This window comes from Teleopsis dalmanni, chromosome 1 (genome assembly GCF_002237135.1).
Source record: "Teleopsis dalmanni isolate 2A chromosome 1, ASM223713v2, whole genome shotgun sequence".
NCBI lineage: Eukaryota > Metazoa > Arthropoda > Insecta > Diptera > Diopsidae > Teleopsis > Teleopsis dalmanni.
Window position 1 is genome coordinate 127528470 of NC_051846.1, and position 18091 is coordinate 127546560.

At 33.8% G+C, this 18091-nt stretch overlaps 2 protein-coding genes across 2 annotated transcripts in view; one reads left to right on the forward strand and one right to left on the reverse strand.

The window, feature by feature from the left end:
• The window catches only part of LOC119673299, a 20781-nt gene extending 11225 nt beyond the window's left edge, over positions 1-9556 (forward strand). The window contains exons 13-15 of the mRNA XM_038084565.1: positions 5014-5144; positions 5487-5883; positions 9054-9556. Of these exons, the coding sequence (XP_037940493.1) occupies positions 5014-5144; positions 5487-5883; positions 9054-9556 (1031 nt within the window). The remainder of the gene's footprint in view (positions 1-5013; positions 5145-5486; positions 5884-9053) is intronic.
• The window catches only part of LOC119666025, a gene marked incomplete at its 5' end in the record, with an annotated part of 335995 nt that overhangs the window by 98107 nt on the left and 219797 nt on the right, over positions 1-18091 (reverse strand).

Consider the following 18091-nt stretch of genomic DNA (forward strand, 5'->3'; position numbering starts at 1 on the left):
GTGTAGTTAAGAATGTATTAGTATTAGATTCTGCTTTGGAACCATTGGCATATCCTTTACTATTCCCAAATGGAGATTTTGGTTGGCACGTTAATATATCGCATAACGTGCAACATAATTCTAATGGTAGGCAGATTCGAAATAAAGTTACAATGTTACAATTTGCATGCTTCAGATTTGCAATAAGGGATCAATTTAGCTTTTTGCATAAATCGCAAAAACTATTTTTGCAATACATTGTTCATATGTATGTGAGAATAGAAGTATGTCGACTACATTTTATAAGACAGAATCAAGTAAATTTGAGGGCAGATGTGTATAACAATATTAGTGATTATTTGCAAACGAATCAAGTAGGAGATGGTAGCTTAGGTCGTAAAGTGATTTTGCCTTCATCCTTCACTGGGTCTCCGAGAAACATGTATCAAAATTACTTAGATGCAATGTCAATTGTTCAGTACTTCGGCAAGCCATCGCTTTTTGTTACAATGACTTGCAATCAGAATTGGGCGGAAATTGTATATAATATTGATCCTAATGAATCATCTCATTTCAGGCCTGAAATAGTTGTGCGTGTATTTAAATCGAAGTTAAAAGAACTCATTTCTGACATTTGGAATAAATATATTTTTGGCAAAGTTGAGGCTCTTATATATACAATCGAATTTCAAAAAAGAGGTTTGCCTCATGCTCACATTTTGATAACTTTATGTGAAAATGACAAAATTGTCGGGCCGGCTGATATTGATAAAATAGTTTGTGCAGAGATACCGGATAAAAATTTGCAGCCAAAATTACATGAATTTGTTGTCAAACAACACCATGCGGTGTTTTGAATCCAAGCTCTGTATGTATGCAAGATGGAAAATATTCAAAACAATTTCCAAAGGATTTTGTACAATTAACGAAAGAATCAGTTAATGGTTATCCGTTGTATAGACGGCGCGATAATAATGTTTCCGTTGATGTTAGAGGAAAATCTTTAGATAATCGTTATGTCGTTCCATACAACCCGTATTTGTTTGCAAAATATAATTGTCACATTTATGTCGAGGTGTGCACTTCCGTCAAAAGTATTAAGTACATATATAAATATGTATATAAGGGTTTTGATAGTGCAACTGTTTTAATTCAAAGTGAAAGCACAAACGAAAATGACTAACAAGTACAAGTTGAAGTAGATGACGTTAGAAATTTTTTGAATGGTCGATATGTGGGATCAACTGAGGCTATGTGGCGAATATATAAATTTCCTATGCATTTTCAGTCTCATATTATAATTCGTCTTGACATTATTTTGACACAAAGACAAAATATTATATTTCGCGAAGACCAAGAAAGACAAGCAGTAGAAAATCCTAAGCTTACGAAGCTATTAGCTTTCTTTCAATTGAATCAAAGTGATTCATCTGCTAATCAATATACGTATATAGAAATTTCATTGCATTATGTTTGGATTGATAGTAGAAAATCTTGGCAAAAAAGACAACGAGGAGGAGATAAAATTATTACTCGGATGTATATGGTGTCTCCCAAAGAAATTGAGCAATTCCATTTAAGATTATTTTTGTTGCATGTAAAAGGGCCAAAATCATATGAAGATGTGCGTACATTCAATGGAATTGTTTATAGGACATTTATCGAAGCATGTCATGCTAGGGTAATTGCGTCCAATTATAACGAGTGGAGAGTTTCTCTCAATGAAGCTAAGACATTTAACTCAGGAAAACAAATGCGTAATTTGTTTGCGATTAATTGTGCCTTCAATATTCCAGCAAATGCATTAGCGCTTTGGGTGGAATTTAGAGATCAATTAAGCGAAGATTTCGTTAGAGATGGTTGTAGTGTAGATGTTTCTTTTAATAGAGTATTATTGGAAATCGAGGATATTTTGTTAACACATAATGTTACATGTACGTCACTTGGTTTGCCTACACCTACAATAATGCCAGAATTTGCTGATCTCGATATTTTTGATCCTTTCGTAGAAGAATGTTTATTTAATGAGCTTTATGATTGCGCAAATAATGAACAGCGTGATACTATTGATAAAGTTATTCGTGAAGTTCAGTATTACGATACAGGATCAAATGTGTTTTGTTTGACATCCCATGCAGGTTGTGGGAAAACATTCACACAAACGGCTATAATTTGTAAATTAAATTCCCTTAATCTTCGCTGTATTTCGTGTGCATTTAGTGGTATTGCTTCCACTTTATTGATTGGTGGAAAGATACTCCATAATGTTTTTAAACTGCCTATAAATCTGATGGAAAATACAGTTCCGAATATAAAAAAAGTAGTAGTTATGCCAGATTTATTAATTCGGCGGCATTATTTATAATAGCAGTAACGATTGCAAATTGTATTACGAGTTGGGCAGAATTCCCGTTTTTCAATCATATAACGTTAACTCAAAATATGAGAGCACTCCCCGAAGAGTTGGAATTCGTTCAATTTCTAAAGAGAATTGGCAATGGTGAAGATTTAGTAGAAATTCCAGCAAATTTGATAGGTGTTGAATCTAACACAGTACATGATATTTTTGGAGATATTAATGAAACCATTTTATCAGATAGAATGTTGAAGTCAGTTGTGTTAGCTCCAACTAATGCAGATTGTGGACTTATCAATAACGATGTATTGAATCGCATCGCTGGTGAAAAAAAGGTTTACTACAGTTTTGACAGAATTATTTGCGAGGATAACAGTGAGGTGTGCAACTATCCAGTAGAATTTTTGAATACTTTGATTGTAAGTGGTTTGCCACCACATAAGTTGGAGCTCAAGATTAATGCGATAGTTTTGTTAATTCGAAATTTAAATACGTAGCAAGCATTAGTGAATGGGACGAGAATGCGAGTCAAAGCAATGCATAATAACACAATAGATTGTGAAGTACTCACTGGAGTTGCTCGCGGAAAACGTGTTTTGATTCCACGCATACACTTGACGTATTCAGGGACTGCACTGCCATTTAATTTTCAAAGAACACAGTTTCCACAGTCATCAGCGCATTTGCTATGACAATTAACAAATCCCAAGGACAGACATTTGATAGAGTTGGAATATTGTTGAGGAGACCTGTTTTTTCGCATGGTCAACTTTACGTTGCAGCCAGTTGAGTTAGATCATTTGACGGACTTAAATTTTATGTCAGTAATGAAGGTGGACAAGGTCATTTGGCTAATGATGAAAGGGTGTTTACAAAAAATATTGTTTACACTGAAGTTTTGAGAACTTCGTGATATAAAATATAGAATTATTATTATGCATTATTATCATTTTAGATTTCATTCAGTTTGAATGTTTTTCAATATTTAATTTTTTTCATTCGTTCATTTGCCAATTTCATTTCTTTGTTTCTTGCCTTCACTGCATACCGCGATTTGATTTCGTGATGGCAGAGTATAGGAATTTGTTTGATAATTAACACGGGAGCGAGATGTTGTGCAAAGTCGCATTGTCGAAATTATGGATTCAATAAAGAATAAACGCGATCAATTGAAAATCGAAGGAATTTTTTTTGTTTTTTTTTTTTTAATTATTTTATTATTTAAGGTATTAAAGAAAATTGAAGGATGAACGCAATAAATTGCGTCAGAATTTCGAATTTCTTCAGAAGAAGGTGCTGTTCTACAAAATTGCTGATTCCTATACTGATAACTTTCCGATATCACCTGAAGAACAAATGTACGGAGCAGATGTTAAGATAATTTATTTGTTGAAAAGATTTCAAAATGGAGCATCAGTTCGAAACTTTATCGGTATTTCATTCAAACAATTCATCATATTTCATATTTTATACTAATTATTTTCTTTTTTCGCAGGTGCATATGTGGTCACATATGACGAAAAATTTAAATTAAACGATTTGATTGGATTGATAATACAAGGAAGAATTAAGCCAAAACCAGAAACACAACAAATAATTTTGCACGAGATGAAATTATAAATTTTAATTTATTTTTTAAATTGTTTTCTACAACTTTCTTTAGATTTTGTTCATATTTTAATCAAATTCATCAATAAAATTTAAATACTATTAAAATAAATAAATTGTATTTTCTATTGGTCGAATTTTGACCACTGGCGACCCTAGTAATAAATAAATTAAGCAATATGCCGTTCATTCAAATTCCAGACAGCTGTAGCTCCTCGATTAGGTGCAATTAGCATTTTAGACAGCACTTTTTCATTATCAGTAATATCCATTTTATCAATCAATTTATTTACTGACAAATTTAAACATATATATACACATATATAAACACATATATTGCAGTCTTAATGTCTCCAATATCACATTTGTACATACATAATGATTTTTGTAGGGCATCATTTTTTGCAATAAAAAAAATAATATATTCTATTACTCTTGACATGGGGGTTTCCAGTACAAGAAGATAAAGCATCAAAGTATATGGAAAAATTGTTTCAGGGATTTCTTTACCATTCACTTTGTTACTATTCTATGTATATTAAAAAAATAAACAAATAAAAACAAGAACGAACAATTGTTGGTTGCAATGAATTTGAACTGAACATCAGTTGTGATTCGATCGAACATTGTTGCATGAGGTTGCGTGGATTTATTATAAATCCACCAGCAAAATAAATTGGGTATTTAGTTTGTATGAGCGTGGCACTTCTTTATACTTTAGAATCTTTGCCTACAGTGTTGTGTTTTACGACAGTATCAGTGCACCTGCATCAACCCTCAATTATCCTTTAATCGTTTCGTCACCCCTACGGTTAATTCTGAGCCTTTATTGTGTTATCGACGAGTCGCAGCGACTTTTCTTTTGCTTCAGCCATATCTCGAACTAGTCTTTTGATCTCATCACAACACAACTTAAGCTCAATAAAGTACTGCTTAAAATACTGTCTGCTCCACTTGTTGCAAATTCTGATCCAATTTTTGCTTCAGCTCACAAGAATTCTGGCCTAATTTTTGCATCATATTCTGCTCCAATATTTGCTTCTTCTGCGTCATAAACTCCATAATTTCAGCTTTGCCAACCTATTTAGCTTCACTCGCTACAGATGTCTCTTCAGCGAATTCTTTGTCATCTATATTTACACTGCTCGCCACAATAGCCTCACACAGCTTTACCTGCAACTCCACCTTAGTACCACCTGTGGTAAGCCCAGCTTCTCAATCTGCATTTTCAATTGGACCACGGTTAACTGCTGGAGCCTCACCATTTTTCCTTACCCACTTCTGACGCCAATGTTGCATACGTTTCGAAATTCGAAGTAGTCGTTCGCCGCGCTGGATAAGTTTTATCATACGGCAACACACAACTGTCTCTAGTAATCATAAAATAATACAATTTGACTTTCAACTGACTGTCATATACTTAGAAAACTATTTCTATCTTTACTCAGCTTTTAAATCCACAATAATATAAATGTAAAAAACTTATATGATGATAAAATTTTAATATTTGATAGCGAAATAAATAAAAATATTTGTTTTGTAGAGTCCGAAATACACACCACCAATTGAATTCGTGGATGAAGCTGCTTTAAGTCCTCCCGATGGTTACAAGGACAATGGGCTGAAAAACACTTTAGGTGGGGTTTTGAGCAGTCATATTTTTGGTGCGCAGCACATTCAACAACTGCAAGTAATCCAACGTTTACAGCAGCAGCGTGCTGTAATGTTTGCTGCTCGAAGTACAAATCAAATATCTTCATCATCTGCTGTATTAACTAGTCACCAAAGTCGAAACGCAGATAATACCTCACCGCCTAGTAATGTCGCAATGGGAGCTATCCAAAAACCGCAACAGCACTCCCCTGATGCAAATTCACAGGGAATTTGCACAGAATGCGCAGAATGTGCTGAATGTGCCGCCAAGCAATTGCAAAGTACAGGTAAATAATAACTAAGTAATTGAATTGTGCAGACATAAACAATTCTCTCTTTAAATAGTTTTTTGTTATGATAAAGTGTAGTAAAGGTTTAAATAAGTAAGGTTGTAGTACAAATAAAATATTATTTTTTCTTAAATTTTTATGTATAACTTATAAGATGCAAAAGAACCACCTAGCAATAATATTGCGAAGAGTAGTTCTACTTAGAAACCCATCTCTCCTTGAAATATTACAAAAAGCGTTTAGGATATCATGGTCCAATAATTGTAGGGATTTGTAGAACTGCTACCCAATATCTATTTTTCGGCAGGATCATCCATTGATTGTTCGAATTTCTCCACGGATAACTCTATTATCTTATGGTTACAGACACTCAAATGAACTAATGCTGTTCGTATTCGGTTTGACGAATTATTTAGATAATCGGATTTTTCAGATAGTAAACGAAGTCTCTGGAGTTAAAAGTAATTAATGCGATTAATATTCACAGTGAAACTATTCGGAAAATTCGTGAGCAAAAGTTGAAGGAAGAGCATCAAATGCCTATGAATGTGCGTCACAGAAATAAACACAGATTGTTTTAGGGATCATTTTTTTGATAGGATTTTTGTTGTAATCGAATAATCATAACTTCGAATAAAATCTTCGATTTTTAAAATATCCTAATAATATGAACAGCACTAAAGTGGACTATTTTTTGTTTTAATTTCTTCAAATTATAAGGACCGGATGATACCCAGCAGAAGAGAGAAGAAGAAGAGAGTTTAGAGTTGTAGTTATTGAACTACGTACAAGTAGTCCGCGTCATTCATGGTAAAGGCTCCAGAAATGATTATTGATATAGAATTAAGGCGTGTTATTAATCCAAAAATTGAGATTTTTTTTCAATTTTCATTTCATAAAAATTTAGTGTTACAAAGTGTTATTCAACTGAAATGTTCTAAAATTACATGAAAATAAATTGATGACAAATAAACAAATATAATATAATTGAATAATAATATATTTACCATGATTTATCGTCATACATTTTGTTATATTTCTTTGTAATAAATCAAAATATTAACAACATTAAACGTCAAATGAAGAAAGCTTTTGTACAAAAGTGCTGAACTGCATCAAAGCTCAATAAAGACCGATTTTCAGCTTCTACATTATTTATAGATGACAATTCGCCGTAAGCTAGGGTTAATATTACGGAAGAACAAAAATAAATGAACTTTGGCGACGTTCAATGGACTCCATCGTTTTAACAGAGGGCACCGTTTATCGTGAACGCTGTAACAGGAAGAGGCTCTTGATTTTTCGAATTTCAATTCCTTGACTAAGACAAAGAGATGCTATGTGACTGAATTGAGCGTGGTGTAATTTGATTAAAGGAAAGAAAAATTTCAAATTACTGGATTATATTTTATATAAATTCAAATATTTAAGCATATTTATAAGTGAAAAAAACTTTTATAATTACTAAATAAACGAAAAGAAAACTAAGTATTTCATTTCTAATAGAAGAGAATTTTAAATTAATACTATGCATGCAAGTGACTCCATTGAACCTTGTATTGAAACAGTATGTTATAAAAATTTAATTTTAATAACTAAATTGCGTGATAAAAGTAAGCATGATTCAGGGCCTTATAGAAAGGCTTCTATAGTAAGGTGTGTGTACTATATCGTCGAAAACAAAAGGTGGCTTGAAAAGGTAATCTTACATCTTCGGCGTGCTAAACGCCTTGAACGCTTTAACAGTGAACAGGGAAGGTCGTTTTATCTTCGAATCAATTAACAGGGGAAATCAGAGTTCTCATTAAACAAATTTTCTTGTAAGAACCTTGGAAGACAATTGAGTGTTCAAGAAAGTGTTCGATACATGCATAAAGGAGAGAAAACTTTCTTGGATATGCAAAATACTAAGGTTAGCGCTTAAATCGAATGGCAATAACGCGCAAGATGCATCGGCCTACCGTCCGCTTTATATGATTGATTCGACCGGTAAACTACTGGAAAATTTAATCAGCCGAAGACTCGAGGAAATATTGAACAGCAACCGTTTGTCAAATCGATAATTTGGATTTTAGAAAGCATACTCCACAATAAATGCCGTTGAAGGCGTCATAACGATAGAAAAAGATGACATGAAAGGAGACCGCTGGCTCGAAGGAGATAATGAATATAGCGTCATCATTGCATTAGATATCAAAAGTGTGTTTAAATCGGCGGATTGGGACATTTTACTAGCAGCATTCGACGGGAAAAATGTCCCAAAGCATCAAATAGAAATAGTTGCTGATTATTTTACAGACAGAATGCTGTTTTATTACACAAAGGCACGAATTTATATTAAGCAGCAGTAAGGGTCTCGGATCGGTACTGAGTCTAACATTATGGAACGTTATGTATGACGAAGTGCTGAGGCTTGAACTCCCAGGAGGCGTAAAAATCATTGGATTCGCTGCTTACAAAGCCCTGATAGTAAGAGACAAGTATATAGGAAAACTAAAAACAATATGCAATGATGCCGTCGCCATTATAAAGAGTTGGGTTACGGGTGCATTTTTCAAGCTTGCTGACCATAAAATTAAATTCCTTTTTGTAAGCAGAATGAAAAAGGTCCAATTAATTGCAATAAATGTTCGGAATAAGCGATAAGCGAACGATCAAATACAATGGAGTAATGATTCACAACAGACTTGCCTTCAAAGAGCACTTCCAATATGTAAGCTATAGCGAATAACACCCAATATAGGTAGACCCAGACAACAGAAAAAGCGATTATTCAAAAATGTAGGTAAGTCTTTTGCTATATATGCGTGCTCTATATTTATTTATTTAAGAACGATTTAACGTAGCACGGAAAATAAAGGTATGTTTTACATGTTTGAAAAGGGGACACCTTCAAAAAGAATGTTCTGCTGTTAAATGCGCGAAATGTAATTTATCTCATCATCTGCAATTTTATGTTTTACCGAAAATCACAAGCTTCAAACCTAATCGTTATGTCGATGTTGCGGACTGGAATTTACCAAAAAATATTCAAATGGCTGATCCAATGTTTAATAAGCCAGCGCGGATAGATTTTTTAATTGGTGCAGAAATTTTCTTCGATTTGTTGTCGATTGGACGAATTTATCTTAATGAAAAATTGCCAACCCTATAGAAATCCATATTAGGGTGGATAGTTGCAGGCAAAGCAGAAGAATGTTTAGCGCCTAGTCATAAAATAAATAATATGCTGATCAATCACAACCATTACGAGAATGAAAACTTGAGTCAATTGGTTGAAAAATTCTGGAAAATAGAACTAAATCAAATTTTTTTAACCGAAAAAGAAGAGGAATGCGAGAAAATTTTCCATGAATCAATTTGCAGAGATACATCTGGCCGATTTATTACGAAAATTCCATTAAAAACAACAGTGAGTGATTTGGGTGGTTCCTATAATGCTTCTAAACAACGGTTGCTGTCACTAGAGCGTAGGCTGAGTAGAGATCGCTCTACACGAGACGCTAACAACGTATTTATGGATGAGTACCACTCTTTAAGTCACATGACGATCGTTGAAGAAGCTGATATGGATAAGATAAAATATTTTGCACCGCATCAGTATGTGCTACGACCAGACTCCACGAGTACGAAACTTCGAGTTGTGTTCGATTGTAGCTGTAAAACTTAAAGTGGCTTGTTATTAAATGAGGTAATGATGAAAGGACCGCTGGTTCAAGATCTATATACTGTTATCTATAATACTGCGATTTAGATGTTACAAATATGCAATTGCGGCAGATGTAACAAAAATGTATCGCCAAGCATGGGTGACTGATGATGATGCAAATTATCAAACGATTTTGTGGAGGTCTTTCTCAGACGAAAACATAAAGGCCTATCGCTTTCGAACCATTACTTATGGTACAACATATGCCCCCTATTTAGCTACAAGATGCTTAAAACAGTTAAGTGAAGATTATATCGACAAATATCCGATTGGATCGAGAAAGGTGTTATCTGATTTTTATATGGATGGTTTGATGAGTGGATCAAACGATGAAGATGAAATTTTTGAAAAATATAATCAAGTGGGAGATACGTTTCGATACGTTTCGCCAGATTTTGATAGCTCGAAAGCGGTGACAAAAAGAATAGTGTCATCGGAACTATCCAAGTTGTTTGATCCCCTTGGGCTTATTAACCCATTAATAGTAAAGGCGAAGATTTTCATGCAAGATTTGTGGATCTTAAAGGCTAATTGGGATGAATCCCTACCAATGAATTTACATAGTAAATGGATAGAATTCCGTGAAAATCTAAAAGATGCCAAGAAAATAAGTGTGCCTCGATTTGTGTTGACAGAAAAAAGAGTTGCTAGAGTTGAAATGCATGGATTTGCTGATGCATCAAAAAGAGTTTTCGGATGTTGTATTTATATTCACTCAATATTTGTGGAGATACGACTTTACGTTGCAGTTGTGGAGTGCTAAATCCAGAGTAGCGCCATTAAAAACTTTATCTATACCAAAATTGGAACTTTTGGCTGAGGAATTGCTGTGGAAACTAGTGACAAAAACCAAATCCAATTTTCCAATTTCTATTGACGCGACCTATTTATGGGCGGATTCCGAATTGTGTTAGATTGGCTGAGCGAGCACCCATCAAATTGGAACACATTTGTTGCCAACCGGGTATCATTGATTCAAGAGCAGACAAAAACGTGTATTTGGCGGCATGTTCCTTCAAAGTCTAACCCACCGGATATAATATCAAGAGGTGCGTATATAGATGAACTATCTACTTATTTTTGGTTTGCAGGTCCTTCTTTCTTGAAGAGAGATTGTTGTGAGTGGCCACCAAATAAGTCTAGAAAGAATACTAATGCTGACGAAGAAAAACCTTCAGCGGTTTTTTTGAAACCTTCAGCGATTTTAAAAAATTACAAAGAATTTTGCCAATCTTCTTGGCTTTCGAAGAAGCATTAAGTCTATCACTAAAAGATTAGATGAAGCACTAGTGCGTATATTCTACTGTTTGTATGCTGGTACGCAAACGCTAATGGCTATAGTTAGGCAGCGATTTTGGATATTTCATGCCACAGGAGTAATACGCAAAATTACTGGTAGTTGTCTACAATGCTTTAGATGCCATCTAGAATTGAGTAATCAGATTATGAGCGATTTACCCTCTTTTAGAGTCACCATAGCGAGGCTATTCACTGTGATTGGAGTGGATCTTTCCGGCCCTATTACAACAACGTATCTACTTCGTGGGTACAGAACAACAAAAAGCTATATTGCTGTTTTTATTTGTTTTGCCACAAAAGCAGTGCATATGGAGGTAGTCTCTGCGGCTCTCGACGCGGCTTATGCTTTAAATTATTTTGCGACAATGCCACCAATTTTGTGGGTACTCGTAAAGAGCTCGAAGAAATGAAATGCAAGTTTTTTGATCAACAAGTGCAGGGCAAGTTTTCAAAATATTGTACTGCCAATAGTATTGAATTTCATCATATACCACCCAGATCCCCTCACTTTGGTGAACTATAGGAAGCGGCTGTAAAATCAGCAAAATATCATTTGGCTAGAATATTGGGTCAATCGCATCTTACATTTGAAGAGCTGGCAACAGGGGTTGCGGAAGTGGAGGCAGTTTTAAATTCAAGATCGTTGACAACCTTGTCTAACGACCCAAATGATGAAAGTGTTCTTACATCGGCACATTTCTTAACAGGTGGAACCTACTGTGGACAGCGAAGAATGGTCTCATACAGATAGATGGCTACGAATTTCGGCCATACAACAGCGTTTTTGGAGAAGGTGGTCGGCGGAGTATCTTCATGAACTTCAACAGAAAGTCAAATGGACTAAGAAGCAGAATAACCTTAATGAAGGTGATATAGTGTAAATTGCAGAAGAAAATTTGCTTCTAAGCAATGGCTTATTGGGAGAGTGCTGAAAGTGACAATTGATGCTAAAGGTTGTGTTCGAGTTGCTGATGTAAAAACAAAGAATAGAGAGGTTTGTCGAGCAATCCATAAGTTGACACCTATTCCATATGAATGTTGATGTCTGCTGGAGCCATCAAAGGCGGCGATATGTTTAGAATTAAAATACAAAAAGGTACATTGTGTTATGGCCTTTATATGTTGTATTACTTTAATTGTGTTGTAGCCTTTATGCTTGCGCTAAAAAGAAGCGAGTTGCTTGGAGGTTTTGTATTATCAATTTTTAATTGAGAAAAGGCAATTTCAAAACGAATTTTAACAAAGTTAATCAGTAAAATAACTGATTAAAAACAATATTTATTTATAACGAATCATTTAGAAGCTTGCAAATAAATTAATTGCATTAAATTGTATTTTATTAGTTTGTAATTTTGCATACTTAAATAAAAGCGCTTTAAAGTTGTTATTTTTTATACAAAGCAATTTAATTGCATTCAACGTTTAAACATTTAATTGCATAAGAATTTCTCGAAACTTTTGTATTTCATTTTTATATTATTTATTTATTTTAAATTTTTATCACATAATTATTTTACAATTTTATTATATTTAAATTTATTTGTCAAGTTATTATATTGCATGATAACCGCACTAAACGGGAATTTGTTCGAATGGCATATTCTATAATTTTTCATAATACCCATAAGTTGTGTGAGTTCAAAAAAATTTTCATAAATTCCAAAAAAAAGATATACGAAAAATATTTAAAAATTTTCAAAACTGCATCTTAAAGTCAAAATAGGCGGTATCACAGACATTGAGCAAATTAACAGATATTGAATGAGGTTGATGTAATCGACAGTATATTGCATTGTGTCAGTTGCAATGCGTGCAATTGTTAAATATTTTATATACCGCCAAGAAGTTTAAATAGTAAGAACAGGTATTGCGCAGATCCGTTATAAAATCATATGAATGGCTGTGACTTCACAATAATTTGCTAACATTTTTTACTTCGACAAAGTTAAAAAACTTTTCTTTAGATCCAGAATATTTTTTAAATTTTGGATTCTGGACAAATTTAACTGCTTGTGAATTGTTGCTAATGATTGTGACGTAGATAAGCAGAACGAAAATTTTTGAACACATGATGACGCGTAATCTTAGTATATAACATTCTTAATATACCGCCAACACTATTTATGTTGTTTTCTCAGATAAATAAAATTAGTTACGTCAAATTAAAGATATTAATACAATTTGAAAAGTTAAATCAGATGTACGGTTATTAAGTATTTGAAATAGAGAAAAAAATTTAATTTTCTTATTAATTGTAGCTTTGCTTAAAGAAAAAAATGCCAAGATTCAGAGCAAAAATAAATCTTTCTAAATACACACAGAGAAGTCAAACTATGATATTAAGACCAAAATTCTGAGGAACGTTTGTGAAATAATCACATCAATAGAGAACGGATGGTACAGTTGCGTTTAAAAGAAATTCAGGACCAAAGAAACCAACGGTTAAACGTTGATATGTTACGACATTGACGAATGCGCCAACACATAATTGATGCAACTAGGCAACAAAATCGAAAGAGCATTCAAAAACAATGTCCATCATTGAATCCACCACCACAGCTATTAAAAACATTAATTTCTGGCATAACAAATAAATCAAAATTATTTTTGAAAAAAAAATCCGATCTAATTCATACTTTCAAATGATATCATTCGGAGCAACAAACATAGTTAAAAATACAAACTTTAATTTCAATGTTTAAAGAATTTGAAAGAACAATTTTATCATCGAATTGGTTCGTTACTATCGAGGCCCGTTGAGGACCCCAAATTTCTGTAAATTTAATTCATGGGCAGTGAGGAAGATAGAGTAAATGCAAGATGCAACTATAATCATATTGAAATAAATGCAGAAAGCGTTTGTAAATGAGAACAATCAGTTAATGAAATTATTCAAAGAAGTGTCGAACAGATTACAAAATGATTTTACATTGTCATGGTCCATATACTTGAACAAGATTAGTTATAGAAATAATTTTGGGGAACTTAATTCAATCAACAATAGTAAGTGGAAAATTCAGAGGCGAAAATGTCTTGCTTCCGCGCATACCAATTATACTAACCAATGTTCTAATTCAATTCAAACGATTGCAATTTCTGATTCGTTTAGTATTTGCGATGACAATTAATAAATCTCTAAGTCAAACACTGAAAGTATATACACTGGATTTGGAAAATTCATGATTTTCACGTGAGTAACTATATGTTGCATATTCCCGTGCTGGAACACCTTCTGATTTACATATAAATGCTCAAGATTGCCTAACAAAAAATTTTGTTCATGATTTCGATTTAAGATTCATTACCATTACAGAAAAAATAAATTCAAAATAATTTTCGACTTAAATTCTAAAGGTTCAGTTGATATTTACAAAAGCTTCTTACATGGATAAATCTGACAATCTCTTTATCTACACTGATATGGATATAGCAACAAGTATAGCAAAAAATAATAGCAAAAAATCGAAATGACACTAACTTTTACTGATGATACGCCGATTTACAGTAAGCCGCGACGTTTACCTATCAGTGAAAGGCAAATCGTAGATCAAGAAAATGAACGGTGGTTAAAAGAAGGTATTATTAAAGCATCCGAGTCAGAATTTTGTATCTCTATAGTACTTGTATGAAAGCTTGATGGCGCTCCAAGATTATGCAGAAATTATTGCAGATTGAATAAAATAGTTGTCAAATATTGTTTCCCGTTACCTTTAGTTAAAGATCAACTTGATCATTTGCAGAATGCTAAACTCTTCAGTACAATTGGTTTCAAAAATGGCATATTTGCGCAATATTTCGAGAACTGACTAGTAAAGGTGTAGCATTGCCACATATCGATGATGTCATAATTCCAGTGCAAAACTAAGAAGAAGCTGTAGACCGTTTAAAAATCGTTTTTGATTTATGTGAGTAGTACGGACTAGAAATAAATCTTAAGATATGCTAGTTCCTCCAAAGACGTTTTGTGTATCCTTCGGCATATTATATATAATAAAACAATCGAGCCGCCTTCAGCGAAAATTGAAGCACTTGTGCCATTTAAGTTGCTAGAAAATGTAAAGCAGTTGGAAAGTTTCCTTGGGCTAGCAGGTTACTTTCGTTAGTTTGTACCTAATTTTTCAATTATTACGAAGCCGCTTAGTGATCTTCGGAAACGAGTTCGCAAATTTGAAATCAAAGATGAACAAAAATTAGAATTTAGACAGTTGAAAACAATTTTAAGTGAAGAACCGGTCTTGAGTATTTTCAACCAACACTATGAAACCGAAGTGCACACTGATGCATCGATCGATAGCAATCGAGCAGTGCTCATGCAAAAACTTTCAGAGCATGGTAGATTTCATTCTGTGTACTACATGAGTAATAAACCGACTGATATAGAACGCAAATATTTTAGTTTTGAGCTAGAGTTGTTAGCTATAATTGAGGCGTTATAAAAATAACATATTTATTTATTGGGTTAGCAATTCAAATTGGTTACGGAATGTAATACATTCCCAAAGACGCTGGGCAAGAAGGGTTTATGCACGAGAGTGGCGCGATGGGTTATTTTTTTGCAAGAGTATAATTACACGGTAAAATATCGTCCTAATTCTCAAATTCGACACTTAGACTATCTCAGCAGAATGATGATGATTGGTACAGAAAGCGTATTGATACGTATACAACAAGTGCAAGCACAAGATGAACAGCTAAGGGCAATAATTGAGATATTTAGTAATGAAAATAAGACTTACGACGATTATATTATAAAATTTGGTGTCCTGTACAAGCTTATTAATGATGCGGAATTAATTGTAGTTTCAGTAGGTATGCAGAGGCAAATAATAAGTCAAGCACATGATAGAGGTCATTCGCTATTAAAAAAAACGAAAGAGCTGATCTGCAAAGACTATTTCATACCGAACGTTGAAGACAAAATTCAGAAAATTATTGAATGTCGTATTCTGTGTATACTTAGCAAACGCACACAGTTCGGTAGTTGCCTTAAGTTGAAACCAAAATTTTCGGGTCCATAAAAAGTAAAAATTACGTCAAATAATTGTTATGATGTTCAGAAAGTGTGTAATTCCGATGGTCCGAAAAATACTTCAACTTATGCAGAATATATGAAGCCGTGATCTAATGAAAACCTCGGAACATTCGAGGCGAATGCTTCATCACGAAGGCCGAACATGTTTATGCAGCATGACCGTGATACTGAAAAAACACAAGAGAGCAGAACAACATAATTCTTTTGCCGCGACTACAAAAAGAGTTAGCCGCTTCGTGGTGCTCAGCAAGAACGGTCAAGTGATGCGAATCACTTTTATCAAATATCTATTATAAAATAAGTTCGAATTAAATTAGTCAATAAACTAAATTTCAATTTAATAAAATAATAAAATCCCACATAAATGAAGTATAATTAAACTTTTATAAACAATTAATAATAATTTATTTAAAGGCAATAAACTATGAACTAAAATGTTGTATTCAGCTACAACTTCTTCGCTCTAATTCACCTTTTCTTTCTCTGACAGTTCTTTTGTTCGACACTTATCTTAGAACAAAAGTGTTGAAGGATTGCATTTTATAGTACGAACTCCTACATTTCGGCTATCCTGACTGGGCGTACGATTCGGACGCCTCGATTCATGGTTTTGTATTTTCTACGATGGCTATTGTCGAACACGGGCATTCGTGATCGCCAATTTTTTCAACTTCATAGCGACCGTGATTTAAAACCATGTTGATATTTTGTTCTCTAGTTGTATTTTATGGATGTTTTCTTTCGTCATTTCCCTAACCTTGTTTCTTTCCTCATCTAGCTCATTTAACAACTCCTCGTTGAATAATAATTTCAGTTCGTCGCGTTGATCAGCTTTTATTTCGACTCCTGTTAAAACTTTGAACGGTGTTACTTATGTACTTCGTGGTGAAGTATTGTTTATTAGTTGCTGAATTTTGTCAACATATTTGTACCACAATGTAGGTTTCTCATGACATAGCTTTGCTGGCATAGGCACCTCTACTACTTCTAGGAACTCCAGTTGAAATAAGAACAGGTTGGATGCCTTTTGACTTACAATATTCTTAGAATGCATTTGCCATAAACGCTGTGCCACGATCAGATACTATACGACTTGGATGCCCAAATACTGTTCATTATTTTTATAGAATATTAGCAACTTATTCTGCGTCTGTGATTTTTGTTGGGTAGAGCCAGACAAATTTCGAGAAGGCATCAACATTAACAAGAATTGTACTTTTTCTGAGTCTGTTCTAGTGGACCTACGTGATCGATATCGTACGTTGACAGAGGTTCATCTTTCTTGTTAATTAGACACACGCTCCCTTTCTTCAATGTTTGAATAACAGATAGGACTTATAATTTGTATGAATGATACTTACATTCGGGAGGAGAGGTCTTACGACTAAAGTATTGTACCGGATATAACATTTGCTCATAGGGGTCTTTCTGCACCAAAATTGAACCAAAGCCATGAACACTAGCATCCGTGTGGACTAACAGCATACGGAAACGGTCCTTCACAATCTTTGCATTTAATCTACGATAATCGCAGCATAGATGCTTCGATTTGTACTTCTTAAACGCTGATACAACTGTGGCTGCATATTCCGAAAAACTTTCTTGCACAATGCCTTATACTACTCACTCCTTTACCTGTTCGTTTACTATTACTCGGTCATGGTGTGACAGCCATCGTGAGTTTTCATATATCGGAGTATCATCCATTATGACAATTTTGATTTTAGTGGATGACTTTGTATATTTCATTGGTTTATAATTTGTAACTTGTAGTTTTAATTAATTTAATTTGTAGCGTTTTAATTTCTTCCTGCATTTCAAATGAAAGGTGTGCTGCGTCTATGTTTGATGACTGCTCGTCCGCATCTGCCATTCCACAAAAAATTTTAAATTCATCTTCATTTATAGTTATGTCATTCTTCGTTTTATAGATGCTATATCTGTTTCTTCTTCGTCTAGAACACAAAATTTGGCAATGTTTTTGGATAACACAATGCTTAAATTGTCAAGTACATCACTACCAATTACCGCTAAATAATCGGAGTCCTTACACACTACGATGTGAAATGTCAAGTATAGGTTAACCATGTCTAAAGCTGTATGCAACTTTATGCTTCCTTTGCTTTTTATTACATTCCCATCCATACAACGTAGATTCTTAATAT